The 23,736-nt window shown below is 40.9% G+C and overlaps 1 protein-coding gene across 2 annotated transcripts in view; it reads right to left on the reverse strand.

Moving 5' to 3' along the window:
• Positions 1–23,736, reverse strand: part of SNAPC3 (small nuclear RNA activating complex polypeptide 3) — a 41,045-nt gene that overhangs the window by 13,274 nt on the left and 4,035 nt on the right. For both annotated transcript variants that reach the window (XM_046021699.1, XM_046021698.1), the window contains exons 3-5: positions 12,955–13,039; positions 5,761–5,865; positions 3,763–3,912 (exon numbers count right to left, since the gene is read on the reverse strand). In XM_046021699.1, coding sequence (XP_045877655.1) covers positions 3,763–3,912; positions 5,761–5,865; positions 12,955–13,039 — 340 coding nt within the window. The remainder of the gene's footprint in view (positions 1–3,762; positions 3,913–5,760; positions 5,866–12,954; positions 13,040–23,736) is intronic.

Consider the following 23,736-nt stretch of genomic DNA (forward strand, 5'->3'; position numbering starts at 1 on the left):
AACTAAGTGAAATCTACGTGTGAGTCATAGAACGCTGGTTTCCTTGCCCATCAGCAAAAGGACTGGAACACAGCCCGCCTTGTGGGGCACAGAGACAGAGCAAACAGCACCAGCCAATTATTACAGACGCTATAATGGCCAAAGAAATGGTGCCAGAGTGGCAAAGAGAGGGCAGTCAGGAGAGATTTTATGTAACATGTGAGTTTTTTTTTTTTTTAATATTTTTCTATTTATTCAGGTCTTTTTTTTTTTTTTTAAGATTTTACTTATTTATTTGACAGAGAGATCACAAGTAGATAGAGAGGCCATCAGAGAGAGAGAGAGAGAGGGAAGCAGGCTCCCTGCTGAGCAGAGACCCCCGATGCGGGGCTCGATCCCAGGACCCTGAGATCATGACCTGAGCTGAAGGCAGTGGCTTAACCCACTGAGCCACCCAGGCGCCCCTGTAATATGTGAGTTTTAAGGTGGGTTTGGAAATATGAGTATGAGCCAGATGGACAAAGGGAGGGAGGGAAAGGGCTTCCTACCATATGATTCAGATATTCGGACGCATGAAGAAGTGTCATGCTTGAGCAACATAAATTCTCTGTGGCTGAAGACAAGGTGCAGAAGTAGAGGCTGGACAGCATGAAAAGTTAACTTGGGGATCACCATGACAAAAGGCCTTGTGTGTCAGCCTACAGAGATCCACTTAGATTTTTAGATTGGAGAATGACAGGATTGATTTCTTTTCATTTTCATTTTCAAAGACTTTATCTTTCAATTTTTTTAAAGAGTTATTTTTTTTATCTTTGAGAGAGAGAGAGAGAGAAGACCAGGGCAAAGCCTAAATGTATTTTCAAAGTAGAGTCAAAGCTCTTGCTGATGCCTTCAATGTGGAAGGAAAAGGAGATGAGGAGGACTCCAGGTTTCTAGCCCAAGTCACCAGATGCACGATGGGCATATTTACTGAGACAGGAACACTGGGGAGGGCACAGGCTTTGGTGGAGCAGTACAGCATTTGCTTGTGAATAGATTATATTTGAGATGACTGTCAGACATCCAAGAAAAACTGTCAAGGATGGGGCACCTGGCTGGCTCAGTTGGAAGAGCCAGGGACCAAGATCATGAGACTCTTAAAGCCCCACGTTGAGTTAAACGCTACTTAAATAAATTAAAAAAAACTGTCAAGAAGAGGAGTGCCTGGGTGGCTCAGTCAGTTAAGTGGCTGCCTTCTGCTCGGGTCGTGATCCCAGGGTCCTGGGATCAAGCCTCATATCAGGCTCCCTGCTCAGTGGAGAGCTTGCTTCTCCCTCTCCCTCTGCCTGCTGCTCTGCCTACTTGTGCTCTCTCTCTCTGTCAAATAAATAAATAAAATCTTTAAAAAACAAAAGAACTGTCAAGAAGACTGTTGGATATAGAAGTCTGGAGGTCAGAGAAGATGCTGAGATTGGAGAGAATTTTGGAAGTCCCAGTACTGACGGCTCTGAATCTAGGTAAGATCACCTAGGGAGGATACATCAAAGGGAGTCTGAGGACCGACTCCCAGGGCTTTACAACAAAAACTAGGAAAATGAGAAGCATTCAACAAAGGAATTAATTAAAAGTCAGTCAGAGAGAAGGAAAATCAGGTGGGTGTAATGTCCTAAAAGCTGAGTAAAGAAAATACTGCAAAGAAGAAGGAATATTCGGGGCACCTGGGTGGCTCAGTGGGTTAAAGCCTCTGCCTTCAGCTCAGGTCATGATTTCAGGGTCCTGGGATCGAGCCCCGCGTCGGGTTCTCTGCTCAGTGGGGAGCCTGTTTCCCTTCCTCTTCTCTGCCTGCCTCTCTGCCTACTTGTGATCTCTGTCTGTCAAATAAATAAAATCTTTTAAAAAAAAAAAAAGAAGAAGGAATATTCAATGGAGTCACCCACGATGAGTGGTCAGAAAAGGTGAGAACAACGTCTACGGTGGCAGCGAGAAAAGTGATTTTTGAGGAGTGGTGGGCACAAGAGTGAGTACAAGACAAGGTGATGGCAGAAAGAGAGAAACAATGAATTTAGGCGCTATTATTAACTCATTATTGTTCCTACTTGCTGTTATTCACTCTGGTTTGCTGAAGAGGAAGCAGAAAGATGAGTGGCGGCTAGAGGAAGACGCATGGTTGAGACAAGGTTCAGGAAGGGAGCCATCACGGCACACCTGTAATGAAGGGAGAGCTGGCACAATGGAACGGACCATGATGTGAGGCCAAGCACAATGAGACCTGGGACTGCATGGGCAGGCAGCCTGGCCTCAGGCGGCAGCAGCTTTAGTCCAGCTTGTCCTGGGCGGGAAGGCAGGAGATGGCTCAGTGGAGGTAAAGAGGTGAGAGGTAATGGAAAGTTCTTTTCTGGTAATTTTATGTTCTCCATGAAACAAACAGCCAGAGTTTCCACTCATGGTAAGTCATAAGGATATATAGGCAGTTTCCGAATGAATCACAGCTGCCCCCTCCGCACACCCGGAAAAGGGGCAGAGTGAATCAACTATAGAAATGTGAAAAAAATGCCAGGCGGCACTGAGGCTCAATGGCAATGTCCAGGAGGCCCTCAAAATAATGGTTTGGAAATGAGGAGAGAAGGCAGCAGACGGAGAGTCACTAACAAAGATTGGAGTACACTTAAAACCATGAAAACTGAGGAAAGCTCAGAAGAATTTATAAGAACCACCAAAGTGAAGCCCACTTTTTTTTTTTCCCTTAATCTGACAGAGAGCATGAGGAGGGGGAAGGAGGCAAGAGGAGAGGGATAAGCAGACTCTCCGCTAAGCAGGGAGCCCAATCCGGGCCTTGATCCCAGGACCCTGAGATCATGACCTGAGCTGAGTCAGACATAACTGACTGAGCCACCCAGGCACCCTGAAGCCTACGTGCTAAGAACAGTTTTGTGGCTGGTGGCACAGGAATCAGCAAAAACAGTGACTGTGGTGGTTCTCATCCAAACTCTCTCCCCATTCTATCTGACCCAAATATCCTTTTCTGAGCTACAAGAGAGACTGCCCCTTTTAAGTGGGCCAGTAAATCTGAGTCTTCCACCAAAGTTGCACCAAGTAACAGAATTAGCTCATTTGCCTTACCATGAACTACAGAGCGATCAAGGCCTACTATTCTACAGGGCAAGCAATCCCTTCGGAAAACTTTGTGGGTGGCCAGTCTACCACTCTGCCCCTTTCAATCTTTAACCAATGGATACGTAAATTTCTGTCCTTTTGACAGCATCTCCGTGGCAAACAGCAGCTAAGGCGCAACATCAGAAACCAGGTGTCCGGGCTTGGTCTTGCGCCTTGGACTGACAGGACCTTCAGTGAGGACTGCCTCACTGAGGCAGTGAGGCCTCAGGTGGACACCCACCCTTGGCTGGGGGCAGTTAGGACAGGTGGAAACTCAGAGTTTGAAAGAGGAGAGAGTGAATGGCAAATTCAAATGCTAGTGAGGTCAAGTTGTATGAACATGGAGGAGACAATTAGGTGTCACTATGACCTTAAAAGGAAGAGTGTACACAAGAGAATGGGTGAGAACTGAATGGGAGATAGACAGAAAATCAAACCTGAGCCCAGCCTCACCTTTGAAAATGTCTTGATGATAAAAAGAAGAGAACGGATAAATTTGACAGAATGGCATAAAAGAAGAAAGGATTTACTGGAACATTTACGATTTTGCTAGAGGAATCACTACTTATTTAGCTTATCATTATTGTTACTACTATTATTATTTCTTGTTTTATGAGGGTTAAGGAAAAAAAAGAAAACACAACACCTTACTTTGCTTATGTGCTCAGGAGCTTGATCAGGAGTGTTGCTGAATTCCCCACCAATCTGGAGGTCACTGACACAGCAAATTGAATCCCTCAGTTCTGTGAGCTTCTGACTGCCCAATACCAGCATCGTCTGGTATGGCTTGTGTTCTTTGTGCTACAAATCAAATGGTAAATAAGTAAATGTCCACTTACAGACAAAGCAATTAAACTGTAAATCCTGTCCTGACCAGATCTAAATGAAGTTACTGGTTTTCTTAATTTGAAGTTATCTCCATAACTCAGTGTTCTGCGTTTTCTTAGATTCTGTATTTGTCAATTTGGCACCCATTAATTACAGGTCCAAATTAATGGCCAAAATTGTTTACATCCCCCCCGTTATCCAGAACCTGGTCTCTGCAGTCGCTTCCTTGTTCTCACTCTCACACACCAAGCAGGTACTGCCCTGTCCTAAATCAATTAAGGTCAGGTAGCAGACAACTAGGGAGACAGACCCTATACCCCCAAGCCCGGTGGAATTATTCACACTAGCCACACCTGAACCATTCACTCTGCCCTGCCCTGACCTGCCCATGGAAACCTCAATAAAGGCTGTGGTCTATTGATAGCTTCTCCTCACTCCTTCTCACTCCCAACTGTCTCTAGTGCTTCCCCCGTGGAAGCACTAGACTGCAGCCAACTCGCTCTTCTCAATTGCACGGACCTCTCATATGGTCACTTGGCCACCTCTGTTAAGTTAGAATCCAACAGACAACTGAGATACTTGGTGCTATGGTCTGAATGTCTGTGTCTACCCCAAATTCAGATACTGGAATCCTAATGCCCAAGTGATAGTGTTCAGAGGCTGAGTCTTTGGGGCATGGGGGTGATGAGGTCGTGAGGGTTGAGCCTCATGAATGGGGTTCATGGTCTTATAGACGATCCCACAGAGCACCCTAGCTCCTTCTGTCACCTGAGAAGTTCATGACGTGGAAGAGGGCCTCACCCGCCTGTGCTGGCCCCGAGCTTAGACCACCAGCAACCAGAACTGGGACAAACTGCTGGTTATAAGCCTATCAGCGATATTTTGTTACAGCAGCCACACAGACTAAGACACTTGGCAACAGAACTTTCTTAGTTTAAGCAAAGTTTATCATCAAGATGCTACTAAAATGTAATTACCAAGAACCTTTGGAATATAACTTCACCTAGCAGCACTGTTTTATTTATTAAATGTTTTTTAAGTAGGCTCCACACCCAACCAAGTGCTTGAACTCATGACCCTGAGACCAAGAGTTGGGCGAGCTACACTGACTGAGCCATCCAGGTGCCCCAACAACAGTGTTTTAAAATGTCTTGCAAGTTACCTCATGGAAGTCAAGCAATCTATACACTACTCTCATGTTACAGACCCAGAGGTTTGGTTTTATTGGTTTGGTTTGACTGGCAGGGTAATTAGTACCAACTACATCCCAGATGCTTCATTACTGACCATTATTCACAAGTGCAATTCAGGTATACTATTATTTCAATTAAACCTTATCAAAGTTTGTGACATCTATTCAGGGAATCAAGAATACACACATTTGGGGCTAGGACTGAATTATTTTTATTAGAGACCTCTACGAAATTTCTGAATATTCCTTAACCTATTGACTTTCTGCATTTTCATCAAAGAACTGTCTTTAGTTAGACAACTTCCCAAGTATTCTGAATTCGTGAAAAAAGGTTAACTTACTCCTTTACCAGTCACCTATTCTATTAAAACAAAAATAAAAGCAAAAGCAAAACTAAGAAACAAACCCAAGAATTCATACAATTAGAGTCACTGTGGATTCACATATACTTTCAGTTGCTTCCAGTGAAGCAATCAGGAATAACACATTCCAATATTATAACTGTTACATAAAACAGCATATGTTTGCATTGATTTTAGACCCTAAGGACTGTGACTCTTCAAATAATTAAATCGTTTGACAGAAATCACCCATTTTATCTGTGAAATTAAAAAGGTTTTACTACTGACCTTATGAAATATAACAGGGTATAAGATATTCACAGATAGGATAAGCTCCCCTTCTTCAATCATGTCTGCTGGATTTTCAGGCTTTTTTCCTATGGCATGTGACTCCTGAAGGAGAAAAAACAAGTAAGAGACCTTAAAATCAGTGTGACTCAGCTACGAGGCAGTGGGTAAGCAAGCCAGGCAGCCCTGGCTTTGACTCCTAATTTTACCTTAAGAGAACTGTTAAAACCTCTCTAAGCTTTCGTTTCATCATCTATAAACAACAACTACAACAAAATCCCCAACAACACAGAAAATACTCATTTTATAGGACTACTGCTAGGAATATGTACATAAGGCATCTAAAAATGGTTGGCCCTAGATGCTTAGCAACCGATGATAAAACATGAGTGTCAACTAACGTTGGTATAACGCTGGCATTTACAGCTGCTAATAGCACTTCCCCATACCTCCTCTCATGCTATTATGAAGCTATTTGACAGATGCACCAAGGTTCAGATTTACCCAAGATAAACCAGCAAGCGTGAATGTAAATACAGATTGGTCTGGCTCTAAAACCAACACTGTCTTGCCTTGACAACATTAGTGCATCTGTACTCCCTCATACTTCTATTATGTGTGCACGATAACTATAAAACAGGCCCCCAGAGGAGACTAGTTAAGAAGTACAGATGCAAAAATAAGAGAGAGTGACACTATGCAAAAAAAAAATGGCACAGTAGGCAGCTCTAGGGATCAGTCCCTCCCCCAAAGCAACCAGTAAGACGGAAAGAGAGACTGGAACCAACTATCGTAGAATTCTGGAACCTGATTAGTCAGTTATATCAACTCAGAAAGTGACAATGAAAGGACAAGCTGCTGCTCTTTATTAGTAAGCACAGAGTGCAAACCAGCTACCATCCCCTGTTCCTGAGCCGCCCTGCAGATGTGGAAATAGGGGCCCATGTTCCTGAACAGATGGCTGATGCCATGACAAGCAATGGGGACCTTATTCTCCCAAAACTGGGGGTTGTTTTGGTTGCTCTGGTAATGCCCTGATGTAGACACTGGCCTTGGTGTTGGGCCTCCTGCCAGCAGTGACTTCCCACAGCAGCACCTACTGGGAAATTTAGAAACAGGGCTTTTTTTTTTTTTTTTTAACTATTTCTTTTATTTATTTATTTATTATTAACATATAACATATTATTTGTTTCAGGGGTACAGGTCTATGATTCATCAGTCTTATACAATTCACAGCACTTCCCCATAGCACATACCCTCCCCAGTGTCCATCACCCAGCCACCCCATCCCTCCCATCCTCCTCCATCCCAGCAAGCCTCACTTTGTTTCCCGAGATTGAGTCTCTTATGGTTTGTCTCCCTCTCTGGTTTCACCTTGTTTCATTTTTCCCTCCCCCACTTTTATTTTAAATTTGTGGAGGCAGACATTTATGGAAATCTCAAACAGGTCACTGGCTGTCCACAGAGATGATCAAACAGAAATATCCATAACCATACACAACAAGGAATACATGCAGCTCCAACAATCAACAAGTAAAAAAATATACTCAGGATATCCAGTATAGATTTGTTGTTCTCAACAAAAACATAAAGCACACAAAGAAACAAAGAAACAAAAATATGTCGCATTCACAGAAAAAAAAATCTGACAAAAACTACCCTTGAGGTAGCCCAGATATAGAAGTTACTAGTCAAAAATGTTAAATCAACTGTTTTAAATGCACTCAGTGAGCTGGGAGTAGAAAAACACATTCAAAAGTCATGGAAGAAAAAAAAAAACATTAATCAAGAATTCTATACCTGGCAAAACTATCCTTCAGGAATAAAAAAGAAATTAAGGCATTTTCAGATAAAAAGAAAAAAAAAAAAAACTATGAGGGAATTCATTACCAGCAGGCTTTGTTTAAGAAATACTAAAGAGAGCTCTTCAGGATGAAATTAGAAGACACTACACAGTAACTTGAATCCATAAGAAAAAAATAAAGGACACTGGGAACGGTAACTACATAGGCAAATATAAAAGCCACAGCTACTGTACTTTTAGCTTATAACTTTTTTCCCAAAAGCAAATGGATAAAATATTTATAAGTTTATTTATTTATTTTTAAAGATTTTATTTGTTTGACAGAGAAAGACACAGCGAGAGAGGGAACACAAGCAGGGGGAGTGGGAGAGGGAGAAGCAGGGTTCCCGCAGATCAAGGAGCGGGCTCTGGGGCTCGATCCCAGGCCCCTAGGATGGTGACCTGAGCTGAAGGCAGACACTTAACAAATGAGCCACCCAGGCGCCCCAATATTTATAAATTTATGTTAACAGACACATAAAGATGTGATCTGAGACAGTAACAACATCAAGGGGTAGGGACAGAGATGTATATGAATGGAGTATCTATCCTTCAAGGTATTACTGAAACAAAGTTGGTGTTATTAAGACTAGGTTGTTGGAACTTTAAAATGGTCATTGTAATCCACAAGGTAACCACTACAAAAATAAGTAAACACATACACACGGAAAGAAGGAAAACAAAATGCACCTTAAAAATTTAACTAAATACCAAAAAAGACAGTAATAGAGGAACCAAGGAACATAAGATAGATATGACATACAGATACCTAAATAGTAGAAATAAATCCTCATCAGTAATAACTTTAAATAGAGATGGGCTAATCTTTCCCATTAATAAAGCAAAGATTGGCAGAATGGATTAAAAATATTTAATCATCCATACACTCTCTGTACGAGACTCATTTTAGACATGAAGACACAAAGAGGTTGAAAGTAAAAAAAAAAAAAAATGGAAAAAGATATCCCACACAAATAGTAACCAAATGAAAGCTTTATTATTGTCAGACAAAACAAACTTCAAGTCAGAAAAGGTTACAGGAGACAAAAAAGGACAAAAGAAGATACAGTAATTATACACATACATAGCTAACAACAGCAAGCCAAAATACATGAAGCAAAACTGATAGAATTGAAGGGAAAAATATACTGTTCAATGATAATAGGTGCAAATTTCAATATCCCACTTTCAATGAGTAGAATAACTAAACACAAAATTAATTAGGAAATAACACTACAAACCAGTGAGACCTAACTTACACATACAGAACACTCCATCCAACAAAACATTTCTTCTTAAGTGCACATGGATGATGCACTGAGCTAGACCACCAAGCCTTAATGAATTTGAAAGTACTGAAATCATGAAAAGTATATTTTCTGATTATAACTGAATAAAACTAGAAATCAGTAATAGGAAAAAAACTAAAAAAAATCAGTGGAAATTAAACAACACACTATTAAATAACCAATGGGTCAAAAAAGAAATCACAAGAAAATACCTTGAGACAAATGGAAACAAAAACACAAGAGAAACTTATAGGAGGGTACCTGGGTGGCTCAGTTGGTTGGGTGACTGCCTCTGACTCAGGTCATAATCCCAGGGTCCTGGGACTGAATCCCACACCAGGCTCCTCTTGCTCAGTGGGGAGCCTGCTTCCCTTCCTCACTCTCTGCCTGCCTCTCTGCCTACTTGTGATCTGTCAAATAAATAAATAAATAAAACCTCCCCCCCCCCAAAAAAAAAAGAAAAAGAAAAACTAATCCAAGAAAAAACAGAAAATCTGAATATTAACGGTATACTGTGTAGTGATTTAATGGTAAGGAGACTGAACAGTAATTAAAAACTTATTAACAAAGAAAAGCCCAGGACTAGATGGTTTCACGGTGAACTGTACCAAAGAATTAACATCATCCTCCTCAACGTCTTCCAAGAAAGAAGTCTGAAGAAGAGAGAATACTTTTTTTTTTTTTTTTTTTTTTTTTTTTCTGAAATAAGCTCTACACCCAATGTGGTACTTGAACTGATAACCTGAGGTCAAGAGTCACATGCTCTACTGACTCAGCCAGTCAACTGCATTGAGGGAATACTTTTTTTCTTAGGATTTTATTTATTTATGTATTTGAGAGAGAGAGAGAGAGGGTCTGAAGCCCGACGTGGGGCTCGATCCCAGGACCCTGGGATCATGACGCCCAACCACCCAGGCGCCCCTGGAAGGAATACTTCCTAATTCATCCTATGAGATCAACATTTCTGATACCAAAGCCAGAAAAAGACACCCCAAGAAAACTACAGACCAATATCCTTTATAAATATAAACGCAAAACTCCCTAACAAAATACTAGCAAACCAGGGCGTCTGGGTGGCTCAGTCAGTCAAGCATCTGCCTTCAGCTCAGGTCATGATCTCAAGGTCCTGGGATCGAGCCCCACATCGGGCTCCCTGCTCAGCAGGGAGCCTGCTTCCCCCTCTCTCTCTGCCTGCCTCTCTGCCTACTTGTGATCTCTCTCTTTCTATGTCAAATAAATAAAATATAAAAAATAATTAAAAGAGAACCACAAAATACAGCAAGCCAAATTCAGCAGCAAAATTTCTAGGGAATTTTGAGGGACCATAAATAGCCAACGAAAACAATCCTGAAAAGATTAAAGTTGGGAGACACATTTCCCAATTTCAAAAATGACCACAAAGCTATACTAATCAAAACAGGATTAGGATTAGGATAAAACAGACATACAGACTAATGGGGCGGAATAGAGAACTCTGAAATAAATCTCATATGGTCAATGGACTTAAACAAACATGTTAAAAGACCATTCAAGAGACCATTCTTCAACAAATGGTGCTAGGAAAACTGGATATTAACATACAAATGAATGAAGTTAAACCTTTCCCTTATACCATATATAAAAATTAACTCAAAATGGATCAAAGACTTGAACTAAGAGTTAAAACTATAAACTCTTAGAAGAAAACATGGGGAGGGGGAGCTTCATTACATTGGATTTGCCAATAGTTTCTTAAGAATGACCCCAAAAGGGGCACCTGGGTGGCTCAGTGGGTTAAAGCCTCTGCCTTCAGCTCAGGTCATGATCCCAGGGTCCTGGGATCGAGCCCGGCATCGGGCTCTCTGCTCAGCGGGGAGCCTGCTTCTCCCTCTCTCTCTGTCTGCCTCTCTGTCTTGTGATCTCTGTCTCTCAAATAAATAAATATCTTTTTTAAAATTAAAAAAAAAAAAAATGACACCAAAAGCACAGATAACAACAACAAAAAAAACCAGATAAAGTGAACTTAATCAAATTTTAAAACTTTTGTACATCAGAGGAAACTGTCAAGGAAGTGAAAAGACAACCTGTAGATGGGAGAAAACATTTTAAAATCACACATATGGTAAGGGTCTAATATTCACAATATACAAAGAATTTTGACAACTCAACAAAGAGACAATGCAATTAAAACACAAGTAAAGGACTTGAACAAACATTTCTCCAAAGATGCTCAACATCACTTACCATTTGGAAAATGCAAATTGAAATCATAATGAGATACCACTTTATACCCACTAGGATGGCTATTGTCAAAAAACAGTAACAAATGTTGAAGAGAATGCAAAGGAATTGGAGCCTTTGTGCACTGCTAGTGGGACTGTCTGTGGAAAACAGTTTGGTGGTGCCTCAAGATGTTAAACCTAGAATTACCATATGACTGAGCTCAGGTGTATACTGAAAAGAACTGAAAATGAACTCGAACAGATAGCTGTATACTGGTGCTCACAGCAGCATTATGTACAATAGCCAAAAAATGAAAATAAGCCAAATGTCCATCAGAAGATGAACAGATAAACAAGATGTAGTATATCCATAAATGGAACTACTACTCAGTCAAAAAAAAAAGGGAATGATCCTTTATTCCTGATACATAGTCCTGATACATACCACACACAGATAAACCTTTAAAACATTATACTAAGTAAAACAAGCTGAACACAAAAGGAAAAATAGTGCGTGACCCCACTTATGAGGTATTAGCGCAGGCAAATTCAGAGACAAAAAGTAGAATAAAGGTCACCAAGGGCTGAGGAAAGGAAAATGGGGAGTTATTTATTCAGTAGCGAATTTCTGTTTGAGGTGATGAAAAAGTTCTGGAAATAGTGATGGGTACCTGATACAGTGAATGCACTTAATGCCACTTAAATCAAACATTTAAAAATGGTTAAATAGTAAATTTTATGTAATGCAAATTTTACAATTAAAAAAGAAAAAAAAAAACAAGGGTGCCTGGATGGCTCAGCCACTAAGCGTCTGCCTTCGGCCCTGGTGCCTGGGATCAAGTCCTGCATCAGGCTCCCTGCTCAGTGAGGAGCCTGCTTCTCCCTCTCCCTCTGCCCCTCCTCTAGCCTCTTCTGTCTCTCTCACACGTGCTCACTCTATCTCTCAAACCAATAAACAAAATCTTAAAAAAATAAATAAAAGGGAGAGAAAACAAATGTCTCTATTATCAAGTGCCCAACATAGCATCTGACACTCAGTAGGTCCTCAAGAATATATACTGAATGAACCCTCATTATTTATCATCTTAAATTTTTCTGAGGGTTTACATAAGAGATGGTGGATTAAGAATGTGGCTAAACCAAAATCAGGAGTAGACCAAAGTACCAGCAATCAGGGGATGAAAAGGCATGAATTTAGCCTAAGATAAAGAGCAAAACCAAACTAAAAGCAGAAATAAAGGGATGCATAGGTGGCTCAGTCAGTTAAGCGTCTGACCCAGTTCAGGTCAGGATCCCAGGGTCCTGGGATCAAGCCCTGCATCGGGTTCCATGCTCAGCGGGGAGCCTGCTTCTTCCTCTCCTGCTCCCCCTGCTTGTACTCTCTCGCTCTCTGTCAAATAAATAAATAAAATCTGAACGAATGAATGAATGAATGAATGCAAGAACAAAGGCAGAAATCTGAGAGTCAAACGTGCCATCACTTCAATTCCTTTTTTTTCCCCAAATATTTTTATTTGAGACAAGAGGCAGAGTTAGTGAGAGAGAGCACTTGAGTGAGGAGGAGAGGGAGAAGCAGGCTCTCCAGTGAGCAGGGAACCTGAGACAGGGATCAATCCCAGGCCCCTGGGATCATGACCTGAGCCTTTGAGCCAAAGGCAGTCGCTTACCTGACCGAGTGACCCAGGTGCTCCATCATTTGAATTCTGTGGGTCTTTTTCTCCTATTTTACCAGTCCCAGTGAGGTTTCTCTAAGTATGTTTTCAACTAAGCATATCCAATATAAAGACACTATCAGTCATCACTAACACCCGATGACAGCATTCACAATTTCATGGGGAAAAAAAAAAGATGAGACTCTTACCATCTCATAAGCAAATGTTTCTTGTCTGCAAACCCGGTCTATTGTTATAGTTTCTTCCCGCTGTTCCAGAAGCTTTTTTCTAACCCTGTTAGAGGAACAAGAAAAATCAAACTTCAATACCTGTACTAGGTATTCCGAGGTATCTTTAATACTTAACTTTCATTTGATTTTTTTTTTTTTTTTTTTTTTTTTTGAGAGAGAGAGAGTGGCAGGGGCAGAGGGAGAGAAGAAAGAATTCCAAGCAGGCTCTGCGCTCAGTGATCTCATGACTCTGAGATCATGACCTGAGCCGACATCAAGTCCGACACTTAGCTCACTGAGCCACCAAGGCACCCTGAGAATGAATTTTGAGCTAATTTTAGACTTCAAGCTAAAAGAAGCTATAAAAATAGTAGAGAGTCCCCTTAAATCTCTTACCCAGTATTCCCTATGTTAACACCTTACATGATCATAATTATCAGGAGCAGAAAATTCATATTAACATAGTATCAGTAACTTTAAGTCTTTTTCAAATTTCACAAGTTTTTTTTTATGAAATGCCTTTTTTCCTGCCCCAGGATCCTCTGCAGGCCTCTATTTGTCTGCAATTCTGCCGTTTTCCTTGTCTTTTATCACCCTGACACTTACGAAGAGCTCTACTTCGTTATTTTGTAGACTGTCCTTAAATTTGCATTGACTGCTGGTTCCCCACGACTGGAGTAATGCTGCCCATTTTTCACAGGACTGTCACAAGGATGATGTCCTCACGGTGTCACACCAAGAGGTTCACGATGTTCATATTTACATGTCCTGTTACTGGTGATGTTTACTTTGGTTAAGCTCCTAAACACCAGATTCCTACACTAGAGAGATAACTTTTTTTTCCTCTGTACTTGTTAAGTATTTGGGGGAAGATACTTTGAAACCATGCAAATCTTGTTTCTCCTCAAAATTTCACCCAGGGATTTTAGCATTCAAAGGCAGATTTGTCTGAAACATTTTTTACTGTGGAACATGCCTAAGGGCGATTCTCTATTTCCCTCCTTCTACATTTATTCACTGGTATTATGAGGAAGACCTATCTCTCTCCTCCCATATAGTTGATCATTTACACTAATATGAGCTCACATTTATCTCATTCAGTAAGTTAAAATCTAATAATGTAATTATTCTATCAATCAAACTGTTCTAGTGGTGGCTGTTAGGAGCTCCTTTGAGTTGGATCCTGTCTTTGAACATACCCTCATCCCTTTGGGGGAGCACTTCCTTATTTTCTAGCACCGTAAGATGCTTGAGGTTCACCTTGCACTTCCTTGCCTCAGTCTTAAAATCTAAGAGCCTCAACAAGACGGGTTTTAGAGGCCATCAGCTGAGTACTAGGTGTGGTCACTGTTGGAGCAGTCAGCACTTCTTCCAGACCCCTTGAGGGAGAAAGGTAGAAAACGTAACTCTGTGTATTATTCCACACATGTACAAATATCTGCACTTCTGTATTTTTCTGTTATATACTTAAAACCACGAGTTTATACCGATGCTCTTAATCCCAAACTAAAATCACTCATTTAGCCTTTAACCTTTCCTTGTCACGTTTTTCTCCACAAGTGAGAAACCCCACTCCCATTATCTATTAAATCTGTTTGAGTCCAGAAAACAGTTTCAGAACTGCTCATCTATACCCCTGCGAGAAACACTAAAACATGAGCAGCACCTTTTGTTTCTAGCCTCGTAACACTAAATCAACACATGCTTTTGTAGCACTTAGGTTAGTTCTTTCTTCCCCTTCTCTCCAGTGTTGTTATGTTGCTCATGTGTTAGTGGTTTTTTTTTTAACTTTATTTACCTATTTATTTACTTATTTTAGATTTTACTTATTTATTTGAGAGACAGAGAGAGAGAGAGAACATGAGCAAGGTGAGGGGCAGAGGGAGAAGCAGACTCCTGGCTGAGCAGGGAGCCGGATGTGGGACTCAATCCTGGGACTCGACGATCATGACCTGAGCTCAAGGCAGACGTTTAACCAACTGAGCCACCCAGGTGCCCCTTGTGTGTTACTTTTTATACTCTATTCTGGGTTCCCCCACCCACACACTGGCTGGTTTTGATGGCTTTTGGGATGCGTAAAAGACAGGTGAAACATCACTATGGTTCTAAGAATCAGAGTTATAAATACATATATAAACACATTCCAAGAAGTGTCATTCCATCTTCATCCCTACTAACCTGTTCCCACTCCCTCCTTACTTTCTACTCCGTTCCCACCCACCCCTTGTAGGCAACCAATTTCTACAGTTCTAGTTTAAGCTCTACTAAACAACTCATAGTTGAGTGAGTTGTCCACACTCAACTATGTGGACATCCTACCCTTTGTTCAACACTCTCCTATGTATGTATACTTAGGACGTTTCAAATATTTTGAATTACAAACAATGCTGCAATGAATAACCTTGTTCATACTGTATTTTCATATTATTGGGAGTGTATCCTTAGTATAGATTGCCAGAAGTGAGTCTGCTTGGATGAAAAAGTAAGCACCTATGTAGTCTGTGTCAGACTAGACCAAATAACCCCAGAGAAAGCTTGTATCAGCGCACCTGGGTGGCGCAGTTGGTTAAGCGTCTGCCTCTGGCTCAGGTCATGATCCCAAAGCCCTGGGGATCAAGCCCCACGTAGGGCTCCCTGCTCAGCAGGAATCTGATTCTCCCTGTCCCTCTGCTCCCTCCCCGCTTGTACTCTCTCTCTCAAATAAATAAAATATTTTTTAAAGTAAAAATAAAAAATAAATACAACTTTTATAGGCACTGAGAAATCAAAAAAATTCATCTGACTCACTTTATTGTAATATTTGCTTTACCGCGGTGGTCTAGAACTGCCCCACAAGATCTCCAAGGTATGCCTGTATTTAACGACTTTTAAAAATTTCCAGGTAGGATGGGCTGATGTTTAAGATTTATTTATGTATGTATTTATTTATTTAATTGAGAAAGAGAGAGAACAGGTATGCATAAGCCAGCCAGGGGAGGGACAGAGGGAGAGGGAAAGAGAGAATCACAAGCAGACTCCCAGCCAAATAAAAGGCCCAACATAGAGCCTGATCTCACAACCCCGAGCTCATGACCTGAGCAGAAACCAAGAGTCCAAGTGACCACGCCACCCAGGCACCCCTAGAATGGCCTGATTTTGTTTTTTTTTAGTAAACTCTAGTTTTATTATGTTGTGACCACAGAGTATTGTTTATAGTAGTTTTTACTTTATATATGTTACTATGTTTTCTTTGTGATCTAATATACAATCAACTTGTGGGGGTGTGCCAGGTGTTCCCTAATATCAGGTTATAAATTTTAAATATACAAATCCCCATTAAGACACAGCCTGTTGGGGCACCTGGGTGGCGTAGTGGGTTAAAGCCACTGCCTTCGGCTCAGGTCATGATCTCAGGGTCCTCAGATCGAGCCCTGCATCAGGCTCTCTGCTCAGCGGGGAGCCTGCTTCCTCCTCTCTCTCTGCCTGCCTCTCTGCCTACCTGTGATCTCTGTCTGTCAAATAAATAAAATCTTTAAAACAACAACAACAAAAGACACAGCCTGTTGATTATGTCATTTAGAACTTTTATCTCTTACCGTTTTTACCATTTTTTTTTAAAGATTTTATTTATTTATTTGACAGAGATCACAAGTAGGCAGAGAGGCAGGCAGAGAGAGAGAAAGGGGGAAGCAGGCAGCTCACTCAGCAGAGAGCCTGATGTGGGGCTCGATCCCAGGACCCCAAGATCACGACCTGAACCAAAGGCAGAGGCTTAACCCACTGAGCCACCCAGGCACCTCTTACCGTTTGTTATTAAAATGTCCTACTGTTGCAAGTTCCTAGCTATGCATCCTGCATCTCCTATAGTTTTGTTTTATAAAGTTGATCACTAATTTTTGGCTGAGGGTGTGTGTGTGTGTATGTATGTATGTGTGTGTGTATGAATATATAAATATATCCCCAAATATTCCATCTCAATTAAGGTTTGTGGCTTTTAGCATTAAAATGTGACCTTTGGGGGCATGTGGGTGGCTCAGTGGGTTAAACATCCTACTCTTGGTTTCAGCTCAGGTCATGATCTCAGGGTCCTGGGATCACGTCAGGCATCGGGCACCCAGCACCCTGCTCAGCAGGGGGTCTGCTTCTCCCTCTCTCTCTGCCTGTGCGCTCTCTCTCTCTCTCTCTCTGTCAAATAAATAAAACTTTAAAAGAAGGAAAGAAAGGAGGCAATGAAAGACAGGAATACAGTCAGGGGGATGCAAGTGATATAAAGAAAGAAACTGAGTGAGAGAAAGTGGTGGGAATGGAAAACTAGACAAAAATATATTTATATTATGAGTCCTTAGAGAAGGAAAACAAAAGCAATTGAACAAAATTAATAGTTAACATAATCTAAAAAAAATTCCCAGATTGGAAAAAAAGTCTGAATCTACAAATTAAAAGGGATCACGGGTATCTGGGTAAATTAACCCAAAATTATCAATTCTGAGACATACCCTAATAAAACTAGAGAGAAAGATCAAGAGGTAAAGATCAAGGCAGTAAGGCAAAAAGGACACCTACTGCAGAAAGGTGAAAGAATGAGAATGGCATTAACCTTGCAAAGCTAGCAGACAGAGAAGGCAACAGTGGAGCAGGATTTTTTCAAAAAGCTCAATGAAAACAAGGATTTTGTATCTAATTGTAATGTCTTTCAATATCGAGGCTATAGAAAAAAAATTAATATACAAGATCTTGGGTTAATTATGTACCCCCCAGCTGTTTCTGAGGAATATACTAAAGGATGAGCTTCCGCTAAGCAAATGATGACCGGGAAATCTTCACCGAAGGACTGATAGAGGAGGGACGATGGTGGAAGGTACTATACCTTCTGCATATTGTAACAAATTACAATGTTGTAGCTAAAAAAATGGGATGAGAAAAGAGGAAGAAGATAATGTGTGGGCAATAAGTAGAGCTTAATACTGACCAAAAAACCTGACAAACTTAAGAGTATATTAAATAAGAAAATGGGTAATGGGGGCGCCTGGGTGGCTCAGTGGTTTAAGCCGCTGCCTTCGGCTCGGGTCATGATCTCAGGGTCCTGGGATCGAGTCCCACATCGGGCTCTCTGCTTGGCAGGGAGCCTGCTTCCCTCTCACTCTCTCTGCCTGCCTCTCTGCCTACTTATGATCTCTCTCTGCAAATAATAAAATCTTAAAAAAAAAAGAAAATGGGTAATGAAGGGTGTTTAAAGTCTGTAAGTACAAAGGTAACCACTGGAACAAAAATACAAATAACAAACCCTCCTCAATTTCTAAAAAACAGACAAGCAAAAAATATACATCTCAATGAACAAAACAGCTAACATAAGAAAATACATAAATTAGGGGCACCTGGGTGGCTCAGTAGATTAAAGGTGCTGACTTCGGCTCTGGTCATGATCCCTGGGTCCTGGGATGGAGCCCCACATCGAGCCCAGCATCGGGCTCTCTGCTCAGCGGGGAACCTGCTTCCTCTCTCTCTCTGCCTGCCTCTCTGCCTACTTGTGATCTCTGTCTCTCAAATAAATAAATTTTAGGGGCGCCTGGGTGGCTCAGTGGGTTAAGCTGCTGCCTTCGGCTCAGGTCATGATCTCGGGGTCCTGGGATCGAGTCCCACATCGGGCTCTCTGCTCAGCAGGGAGCCTGCTTCCCTCTCTCTCTCTCTCTCTCTGCCTGCCTCTCTATCTACTTGTGATCTCTCTCTGTCAAATAAATAAAATAAAATCTTTAAAAAAATAAATAAATAAATAAATAAATAAATTTTAAAACTAAATCAATAATCTAAAAAAAAAAGAAAATACATAAATTAGAAAATATGACAGAATTGAGACCAAAGGCATCAGTCCTATACAACCTGTTAAAAGGGGTTTAGAGGGGCGCCTGGGTGGCTCAGTAGATTGAGCCTCTGCCTTCGGCTCAGGTCATGGTCTCAGGGTCCTGGGATCGAGGCCCCATATTGGGCTCTCTGCTCAGTGGGGAGCCTGTTTCCCCCACTCCCTCTGCCTGCCTCTCTGCCTACTTGTGATCTCTGTCTGTTATAAATAAATAAAATCTTAAAAAAAAAAAAAAAAGAAAAAGAAAAATATAAAAGGGGTTTAGATGTGGCTCACAAAACAAAAACCTTGTGCAGACAATGGACATATGTAAAATAAAGTAATGAACAATAGGCATACGTAAAATAAAGTGATTCAGAGGGGAAAAAAGGATTGGACAAAAATATACGAGACAAATGGAAAGGAAAATCACGCGGTTATAGCTGTCCCGATAGGAAACAGATTTCAAGCCCTGAAACATTAAATGTGACAAAGTTCACTTTTTTTTTTTAAGACATTATTTATTTGACAGAGACCAAGAGCACAAGCAGGAGAAGTGGCAGTCAGAGGGAGAGGGAGAAGCAGACTCCCCACTAAGCAGAAGCCCAATGTGATGCTTGATCCCAGGACCCTGAGATCATGACCTGAGCTGAAACCAAGAGTAGGACGCTTAACCCACTGAGCCACCCAAGTGCCCCCAAAGGTCACATTTTAATGCTAAAAGCCACAAACTCCAACTGAGATAGAATACTTAGGGATACACATACGCGCGCATGGGCGCGTGCACACACACATACATGTATGTATACACACACATACCAAGTAATAGTGATCAACTTTACAGAACAAAACTATAGCACATACAAGATGCACAGCTAGGAACTAGCTAACAGTAGGACACTAATTTAATAAGAGGCATTAAATTAAATTAATTTTTCATTTGCACCTATTCTGCCTTAGCTATCTCATAATTCATTTGAGAAGTTTTTTCTTCCATTTTCTGAGTTCCACCACTTTTTCCCCCATTCCTCCTTTTTCTCATCATTTCTGTTCTTAGTTTCAAAATTTCAGATCCAAAATGCTTTTCTATCCTCAAATGCTTGTTTTAGTATACTCAATTTTGTTTGGAATGCAAACTTGGTTTTCTTGTTTCCTAGTTATTACCTGGGAAAAGGAGAGAGATGATTTGTATAAACAGTTTTCTGATTTTCTGCAATAAACTCCCTTTGGACTTTATTTCTACTTACTCATTTTGTGATACTTGTGGTGGAAGAGGGTTTGTAAGATTCCTAGTTTAATGGTACTCTTTTCTGTCCTTCTAACAAAGCCCAGGTAAACTACAGTGGGTTTGTTTGCTTGTTCTGGTGGCAGGGAGAGTTGAGTTGAGTCCTTCAGTTCTGTGGCTCTCTTTTTCTTGCAGGACTCTGAAGTTCCCCTTTCACATCCTTTAAATGGTGCACTGAGCAGTGCTCTGCTGGCCAGCGAAGTCAGAGGATGGGGCAGACTAAATGAAATCACTGTTGTATTAAAACTAATGTTGCTGAAGCTTTGGGGATGACAGGTAAGTTTCAGTGGTGCCCATGTAGTAGCAATTACTGCTCCAGTTCCTAGGAATTAGTCTTCAAGCAGTTAAAAAATTTCAGAAATGCTGACAGCAAGTTATTTAGCTTGGTATGGAACAAAGACAGCAGCATGTATGAGAAGAGAATCAACCTCTTTCAAGTGCCTTTTGTTTTATGCCATAATAAAGGGGTCATGTATTTAGATTTTGTCTTTAAGTTACTGGTGGAGAGAAGAAAGGAAGGTTTAGAGAAAGCATAGGGATACAGATTTAACAATTGGTACAAGTCTAATTTACTTGCAGTACTGTTAAGATTACTGATAGTCATGTTTAAAATGTAACAGTTTCAAAGTACATCTAAATAATCCCAGCAGAATAATGCCATACTGACTCCTTTTACATTAGATCATATATAAACTTCCTTCCACATTTCCTGTGGAAGGGACCAGAAGACAACCAAGGAGATTCAGTCGATCTGGAAAAACAACCAGGTGAAACGTGTCAAGTGACCTGAAAATTATTATACAATGTGGCTTAATAAAATCATTACAAGTAAAAAAAAAAAGTTATTATAAGCCAATTGGTATTTTATTAACCATAGCAAAAAAGTTTGCTTTGTTTATAATTATTAATCTCAGGGACACCTGGGTGGCACAGTTGGTTAAGTGTCCAACTCTTGTTTTTGGCTCAGGTCATGATCTTAGGGTTGTGGGATTGAGTCCCACAACAGGCTCCATGTGCTCTGTGGGGAATCTGTTTAAGACTGTCTCTCCGTCTCCTTCTGCGCCCCCCATCAATAAAGAAATCTTAAAAAAAACAAAAAACAAAAAAAAAAAAACACAATTAGGGGCGCCTGGGTGGCTCAGTGAGTTAAAGCCTCTACCTTTGGCTCAGGTCATGATCCCAGGGTCCTGGGATGGAGCCCGGCATTGGGCTCTCTGCTCAGCAGGGGGGCCTGCTTCCCTTCCTCTCTCTCTGCCTGCCTCTGCCTACTTGTGATCTCTGTCAAATAAATAAAATCTTAAAAAAAAAAAATTTTTTTTCAGCCAATTGCTAAAAATTGCTTTCTCAAGTTTATGAAAGTTTCATTTATTCTCCTCACTCTACAAGTATCTACTGACTTCCTATTATGTGCCAAAGTTCCAGGAACTGGGAATACAACAGTGTGTATGACAGACATACTTAATGGAATTTTCAAGTCTAGCTAGGAAGACAAAAAATTAAACAAGTATATCATGGGTGTGATGAGTATTTCTTTTTTTAAAATATTTTATTTATTTATTTGACAGAGAGAGAGAGAGAGAGAGAAAGAGAGATCACAAGTAGGCAGAGCAGCAGGCAGAGAGAGAGGAGGAAGCAGGCTCCGGATGCAGGGGCCCCATTCCAGAGCCCTGAGACCATGACCTGAGCCAAAGACAGAGGCATAACCCACTAAGCCACCCAGGTGCCCCGGTGATGAGTATTTCAACAGGGAGGTACGGGGGCTACATGAGCATAAAAGGGGCCTCACTGGGAGTCCACAGTCCTTCAGTGCTTGAAGGATGAGCAGAAGTCAGCAGGACCAGAAGGATGCAGAGGCGCTAAGTGTTCAAAGCAAAGGCCTGGAGTGAGCGCACATTCCAGGCACTGAAAACTGTAGTATGTCTGAAGCACTGCAGATGGAGAGCTGAAAAGATCTGCAAGATCCATTCTACAGAGGCCCTTGGGAGCCACTGAGTAACTTAGGACTTTTGCCTAAGAGCCAGTGAAAGATTTCAAGTAAGACACGATGTACATTTTAGAACTATCCAACTCCATCAATCAATGACAGTTAAAGAGTACCAATGGAAGCAAAACAGCACAATAAACTTAGGGGCAATACACAGATAGGGGAGTCTGGACTCTCAATGAGCTTTCAAAAACTTTAGAAATATTACAATTGGAGTTCTGGACACTACAAGGGAATTTATTTCCTAAGGGAGGAGACTGGCTATAGTAACATGGAAAGGAATCTATGGCTTCAAACATGGAGTTTTAGATGGGACAGGGACCTCCTGAGCCATTTGAAAGAGAAAGTGGTTGAAAAGAACTCTGGAAAGGCAGATTTGGACTCTAAGTGGGGAGTTTCACATGTCTACATAAGGAATCTGAAATCTGTCATGGAGGAGAGGTACAGCCATTGGGAACTTCTCAGCAAATGAGCATGCTCAAGTGGTAGCACAGATAAGTAAATCAGAAGAGGAAAAAACTAGAGCTAGGAGAGATGGGAGGCATTCCTGGTGCTCCAAGTATCACTAATGTACACATTAGCAGTGGGGATAAGGAAAAAAGATTTAGCAGTTATTATAAAAGAAACCAAGGTGGAGTTGAAACACCCAAATTTTCGAGGGGGACAACAGAAAGGATAGTATCAAGGATTAAAAAAGATGAGGTGGGGGCACCTGGGTGGCGTTAAAGCCCCTGCCTTCGGCTCAGGTCGTGATCTTGGGGTCCTGGGATCGAGCCCCACATCAGGCTCTCTGCTGAGTGAGCAGCCTGCTTCCCCCTTTCTCTCTCTGCCTGCTTCTCTGCCTACTTGTGATCTTTGTCTGCCAAATAAATAAATAAAACCTTTAAAAAAAAAAAAAGATGAGGTGGTGTGAAGTGGGCTCCAAACTGGAAATGATAAATGTCCCCATTACACACACATTTTCTCTATAGTACTATCACAGCACAGTGCTTCTCAGTGTGACTGGCAGACCAACACTGATCTGAGAGCTATTTCTTCTTTCAATCAGTAGAGACAATGAAAGTAAGCATTTAGAAAGTCATAGTAATATGAATTTTACTTTGAGTATGAATAGTAATTTTACTATTGAGTTTAATAATAAAATAGAATTGGAAGTAATAAATGAATTCAATAAAGTTGCACAATACAAAACTAATGTACCGAAATTGACTGCATTTCTGTACACTAAAAATAAAGTAGCAGAAAAAGAAAAATTTAAAAAAAAATTCCATTTACAATTTCACCAGAATAAAATACCAAGGAATAAACTCAACCAAGGAGGTGAAAGACCTGTACTCTGAAAACTACAGAACACTGATGAAAGAAATCGAAGCCAACACGACAAATGGACAGATAGTGCATGCTCACGGACTGGAAGAATACTGATAAAATACCCATACTACCCAAAACAACCAACAGCCTCAAGGCAATCCCTACCAAAATACCAACAGCACTTTTAACAGAATTAGAACAAATAATATAAAAATTTGTATGAAACCACAAAAGACCCGGAAGAGCCACAGCAATCTTGAGAAAGAACAAAGCTGGATGTATCACAATCCCAGGTTTCAAGATACACTACAAAGCTGTAGGAATCAAAGAGTATCACACACATAATCCCATGCAACAGAACAGAGA

This window comes from Meles meles, chromosome 11 (assembly GCF_922984935.1).
Source record: "Meles meles chromosome 11, mMelMel3.1 paternal haplotype, whole genome shotgun sequence".
Lineage (NCBI taxonomy): Eukaryota > Metazoa > Chordata > Mammalia > Carnivora > Mustelidae > Meles > Meles meles.